This window comes from Marmota marmota, unplaced genomic scaffold, assembly GCF_001458135.2.
Source record: "Marmota marmota marmota unplaced genomic scaffold, marMar, whole genome shotgun sequence".
Lineage (NCBI taxonomy): Eukaryota > Metazoa > Chordata > Mammalia > Rodentia > Sciuridae > Marmota > Marmota marmota.
The window spans coordinates 48502581-48508978 of record NW_025999842.1 but is presented as its reverse complement, the minus strand read 5'-3'; the positions used below and the strand labels follow the sequence as shown (position 1 = coordinate 48508978).

General features: G+C 39.7%; 1 protein-coding gene across 1 annotated transcript in view; it reads right to left on the bottom strand.

The window, feature by feature from the left end:
- Positions 1–2909: 2909 nt before the first annotated feature.
- Positions 2910–6398, bottom strand: part of Arg1 (arginase 1) — a 13319-nt gene continuing 9830 nt past the window's right edge. Inside the window, exons 4-8 of the mRNA XM_015501277.2 lie at positions 6111–6270; positions 4638–4732; positions 4186–4290; positions 3861–3997; positions 2910–3630 (exon numbers count right to left, since the gene is read on the bottom strand). Of these exons, the coding sequence (XP_015356763.1) occupies positions 3461–3630; positions 3861–3997; positions 4186–4290; positions 4638–4732; positions 6111–6270 (667 nt within the window). The 3' untranslated portion in view covers positions 2910–3460. The remainder of the gene's footprint in view (positions 3631–3860; positions 3998–4185; positions 4291–4637; positions 4733–6110; positions 6271–6398) is intronic.

Sequence of the window (6398 nt, the reverse complement as noted above, 5' to 3'; positions counted from 1 at the left end):
GCTAATTGTTGTTTGACCAGGTCATGGGCTGCTTGTATCTTTTCTTTAGTCAGGGGCCACTGAGGAACCCATACTGGCCTTTCTGATTTCCAAGTAATTTTTATTGTCTCAGTGACCCCTCCTGAAAACCCAATCCATGTCTATCTGTTTTTTGATCTATTTGTATTGGTGCCACTATACCTTGTCCTTGTTCTCCTAATCCTTTTTCTTTCTTAAAACCTTGTCTAGCCATAATAGTGGGCATATTTGAATTGATGTTATTTGTTAAAGTCAGACCTAATTGATCTAGAACATCTTGTCCCCATAAATTTATAGGAAGATGATCCAATACATATGGCTGTATAGTTCCTTCACATCCTTCAGGATCCTTCCAATCTAATACCATCGCACTTCTATGGGGATTAGTTTCCACTCCTATGCCTCAAAGCGTTTGAGTGGCTTGTTGTAAAGGCCAATGTTTTGGCCATTCTTGACAAGGAATAATGCTAAGGTCTGCACCTGTATCCAGTAGCCCATTAAATTCTTGTCCTTGAATATTTAGTTTTGGCATTGGGCGAGAGCCTAAATTTAAAGAAAGCATAGCCCAATCTACACCTGTGGAGCCTAATCACCTGGAACCTCTTTCTATAGTACGACTGGAAAATTTATCATGTAGGCTGGGTATTATTAATAACTGTGCTATTCTATCTCCTGGTGAAATTACTGATATACCCTTTGGAGAACTGGCTATAATTTTTATTTCACCTTCATAATTGGGATCTATTACCCCAGGACTTAATCATAAGTCCTTTTAGAGTAGAAGAACTGCGTCCCAATAATAAGCCTACTGTTCTTTGGGGAGGAGGCCCTTTTACCCCTGTGGGAATGATTTGAACTCCCATCTCTAGAGTTAGTACTCCTCTGGCAGAGGCACAGATGTCCAATCCTGTGCTCCCTCTGGTTTGTCTAGGGAGGGATCTAATGGATAATATGTCCTGGGCACTACCCTGATGGTGTTGCTGGGTTCCTCCAGTGCCCTGTATATTTGTGGTCATGGGCCCCAGAGCATGGGGCCCCCCTGTCCATTTTTTGGCAATGGAGCCCAATGCTTTTCTCCACGATATCATGGGTAAACACCTGGTCCTTGTCCGTTTTTTGATAACGGAGTACCCTCTATGGTGGTTTGAGAATGGCATTCATTAGCTCAATGTCTCCCTCTATGGCATCATGGGCAAATACCCGGTATTCTACCCCTTTGATACCTAGTTTTGTTAAACCCTCCTCCTATGGGGCAACTCCTTTTAAAATGTCCTGTTTGTTCATGATTGTAGCATGGTTTTGGCCTGGCACCTAAAGCCTGTTGTACTGCAGCTGCCAAGACTTGCCCTTGATCATTAATGTCTCTACATAATTTAATATATGTGTTTAAATCTCCATGTTTCCATGGTCTAATGGCCTCCCTGCACCATCTATTTGCTTGTTCGTAGGCTAGTTGCTTTATTAATGGCATCGTTTGTTTTGTATCCCCAAAGATTCTGATAGCTGTTTGTATAAGCCTATCTATAAATTCAGCGTAAGGTTCATTAGCTCCTTGTATTACCTTAGATAATTGACCTTGTAAGTTTCCGTGTCCTTGTAAAGTCTTCCATGCCCTAACCGCATCTGCAGCAATTTGTGAGTATATGGTAGGATCATATCCAATTTGTTGCTGCTGACCCTCATAAGGTCCCTTTCCTAACAGCATATCTAGATTTCTCTGAGGATAACCAGAAGCTGCATTTCACCTAGCCGTCTCCGTGCAAAATTCCTGATTCGCAACCTTCCATAACAGATATTGTCCTCCATTTAGCACAACTTTGCACATACTAGTCCAATCTGCTGACGTCATGTTCAAGTTGGTAATGGATTCGACCATACTTACAGTGAAGGGTGCTTGAGGACCATAGGTTGTTACAGCCTCTTTTAGTTGCTTCACTGTTTTGAAATCTAAAGCATGATGAATTTGCTGCCCTCCTGCCATCTCAAATACAGGACATGCTAATCTTTGAGGTCCTGTCTCAGGATCCCATCTATCAACTACGGGGGTCGAAGGCCACTCAGCATATGTTGTCTCCATAGGCGGAGCTGTTGGCTGGACACCCATGCCCCCCGGTGACAGAAAGGGGTTAGTAGCAACCTCCCGTTGTAATTTCTCCCCTGATAGCCCTTCCTCCTCTAAACTTTTTTGCTTTGTCTGACTAACTCGAGAGACTTCCTCTTTTACTTGAGGTAAGATGTCTTCTCCTAGACTAAGCAAACAAGATTGTACCAACGTCCATAATGGTAATGTGCCAACTGGCAGAGTTCCTGGGCTTTCCATTTGTATCTTGTTTAATCTTCACCATGATGGTTCCATTGTGATATATTTAACAACCCCTCTTTAATGAACCATGGGCTACACCTTTGTATCGTCTTAACGTATGCCCTAACTGTTCTTGATTTTACTGAGATGCCTCCTTCCTCTAGCACTGTACTTATCGCCCTTTCGGTTTGATTCTTATTAATTTTTAATTCCATGTTTCCGTGACGAAGATACCCCTCACTAAGATAATGCAAAAGAAAACCAAGAGAAAATGGAACAAAAATTCATTATATCAGCCTTTCTATCCTCCTGAAATGTCCATCCGTCCTTTCTCCCTATCTGTTCCTCAGACGCAAATAGTTTTTTCTCAGATGTGAGCGGTTTTTCTGCCGTCCCACCCATCTCCAGGGACAGGCAACTTAAAACAAAAGCAAAACAAAATGAAAGAAGAATCTTTAAATGGTTACCCATCTTCTCGCACTGCCCTCAGGGGCGAGCAATTTACCTTATCACTTACCCTCAGGTGTTCCCCGTACGGGCCACCATATGGTGCACACTGGCTGGGCACAAATCACGAGCCACTTGCAGATTCAAGCAGGAACAAACTTTATTTTTAGAACCCACGCCACACGCTGCCCACACGAACTCTCCAGGAACTCCCCGAGAGCTCCACTGGAACTTCAGGAACTTTTTGAGCACTCAACCGGAACTCAACCCGCGAACTCCACCCACACGAACTCTCTAGGAACTCCACCAGAGCTCAAAAATAGCCGGCACCCAATGCAGCAGGATCCGCTCCTTCTGGCAAAATGCCAGGCACCATCTTGACTGCGGCTCTCAACACTCACTGGAGAGCTTGTATTGGTGAGTGTTTTTTTTCGGTGCCAGCACATTATTTGGAAATTAACATGCCTCTCTCTAAAGTTGTCTTTTGCTAAAATGGGAAATACACACTTTTAATTGTACAAAAGTTTGAATTTTCAAATCTTGAATTTTCAAGCAGGAATTGATAGAATTCATACTAATTGGAAAAAAATTTCTGAAAGGAGATTTTGAGGAGGATAACTATAGGCTTAAGTATACTATTAGATTTAGTAATTATGTTGTTAGCACTGGGATTTTTATATCTTGTTTTCACACTTACTTAGGTGGGTTAAGGTAGTTAACTGTAGGCTTATGATTACCCTCCCGAGCAACTCCAAAACAAGCCAAGGTTATTGCTACTGCTGTGTTCACTGTTCGAGTTACTTCTTCTGGTGTCTTCCCAAGAGATGGGTTTACTTCCATTATATCCAGTCCTGAGAGTAGCCCTACAACAACAACAAAAAATGTGAATAATGTAATTTATAAAATTGTTATTTTAAAATCAGCATAGCCCAACTTCAAAAGTTACCTGGTAGTAAAGAGATAGTGACCCAACATAATATTCTTTAGTTATTGCATCAAGTGATGGGTGGGGCTGGGTTTTCAGATCAGGGAGCATAAACACATACTAGCCAAGTGTACACTTGCTTCTTTATTGTCTCAGGTTTTTACCTACCTGTTTTGTAAATTTCTTCTGTGATGTACAGACCTTCTCTGTAGGATAGACCCCCCATGACAGGTGTGCCAGTAGCAGGTGTGAAAGCAGGGTCCACTCCATCAACATCAAAACTCAGATGAATTGGCCTTTTCTTTCTTTTAAGAAGTGGGAAAGGATTTCAGTATTTCAGTTTAAAGTTGGTGGTTTAATATTTAGTAGACAACTACAGTTCTTATTGTGCAAACCCAAAGGTTCTATAATTTTTATGCAAAGGCTTCATTAATAACTTACATCAGTTAGTATCATTAGCAAGTCTTATGTCATGCACACGAGAGCATCATACCTTCCTAGTAAATAGCTGAGTGCTTCTTCCATCACCTTGCCAATTCCCAACTTATCCACTTCAGTCATTGAAAAGTATTTAATACCCAGAGTTTTCACAATGTAGCTATCAGAGAAGAGATATTAAAATAATCTATAATTAATAAAGCTGACTCAATTCCCTCCTCTTCCCTGGTTTTTATTTTTTAAAAAATAAAGATCACTGGTAAAGAGTATATAAAATATTTAAGTTCTGTGAACTGTATGCATGTAATTTTATTTGATTTTTAACAGCAAGTCAAGATATACATAGCCTGAATAGATATATGTGTGTGTAAATGTATATAGATACGTGTGTGTGTGTGTGTGTGTGTGTGTGTGTGTGTTTGTATACAGAGGTGTTCATTTGGGGCTGTAAACATCTAACACAAAAAAGAAAAAATAAAGACAAATCACATCAAGGAATAAACTTACTGTTCCCCTGGATCCACGTCTCTCAAGCCAATATACACAATATCCTTGGCAGATATGCAGGGAGTCACCCAGGAGAATCCTGGTACATCAGGGATCTAAAGTGGCAATGTTTCCATTTAGTTAAATGTGTTTCTCTTGAGTAAATCCTACAGGTAATGTTGAGGACAGTTGTTGGATTATGTATATCTTAATGTTTAGAATATAAACTTAGAGGATATTATTTTTAAGATGAATAAACAGAATGCCTGCCTTACCATGTTAACACAGCATTTCCCTGTTCTGTGCCCCAAGTCTGCTGGGTCCTGCTTCCTCAAAACTAAAGAAATGAATGTGCTTTCTTTACTTTAGTAGCTTCCTTCTTCTCTTTCTCGCTAAAGATCAAGTCCTCTGGATTAAGTCTAGAGTAGCTGAGGGGAATGTAGGACAAGACTCGTTGCTGCTCTTCATATCATAAGGTGATGACTGATAACCACTTTGTCCTGGAGCCAACCTTGGCTGTTCCCATATGTTAACTTGACGTTTTGCAATTTTATAAACACATTTGTTGGTCCTCAGTTTAAAAAAAAAAAGTTACTTCTGAGCATTTAACAGTACAAGGTTTGAATCCCCTTGAATCGTCATTAGGACAAATATAATTATTATCAATAAAGATATTAATATACTATAACATCAATAAAAATTGTGAGCCACAATGTTAAATCTCAATTTAGAATTTTATCTTAAATCTTCTGGAAAAGAAGGTGCTTTCTACCATCAATATGAAGTGATAAATCATTGTAATCTGCATTGAAAACTTTTTCTTAAAGAGCTCTGATTTACAGGGGTCACTTCATAAGGAGGAGAGGTGGTGTGATGTGTAGTGGGAAGAGATGGGAACCAGGAGACAGAGTTCTGCTCCTTCCCTCACAATATACTTGATGTGGTTTTGGAAAGTTGATGACCTCTGAACCTCTAAGGGGTAGTTTAAGAATCCAGAGAGAGGATGTTCTTCAGCATCTGTGAATTCCCCTAAACACAGATTGAAAATAGAGGTAGGCTTATGATGGTTTGGTCTATACTGAACATGTATAGACTTTTTCATTATCACCTAAACAAGAAAGAATAATATCTCTTTATATAACATTTATATTGTATTAGATATTGTAAGTAATCTAGAACTGATTTAAAGTATGTGCATAGGTTATATGCAAATACTAGGCCATTTTGTATAAGAGACTTGAGCATTTGAAGGTTTTGGTATCTGCTAAGTATCCTAGAACCAATGCCCCATAGATACAGAGAGACAATTGCCTATGGAGTCAGTTTGCAAACTATGAAGAAAAGTAAAGACAGAGAACATTACCCCCTTTATCAACCATTCTTTTGCTTATTAGCATAGAGAAAATGGTTTGCAATTATATCAATGTAAAATGGTTTAGGATGCTTCCTACTTGCCAAGATTATTTTGTAACGGAGTACCAACCAGTCTTTTACCTTTCCTTTCAGTTCCTTTAAGAGGAAAGACACAGGTTGTCCATGCAAGTTCCCAGTGGGGGTTGTCAGTGGAGTGTTGATATCCGTGTGAGCATCTACCCAGATGACTCCAAGGTCAGGATGGACCCTGGCATGGCCAGAGATGCTTCCAATTGCCAAACTTGGGAAGAGAAGAAAGTTTATATGAACTTCAAGTTGTCAATGTCATTACATACCTACATCATATCATTAGCTCACTTAATCTGCCTGCTAGGTTTTAAGTCCAAGTAGCTTTTTTTTTTTTTTTTT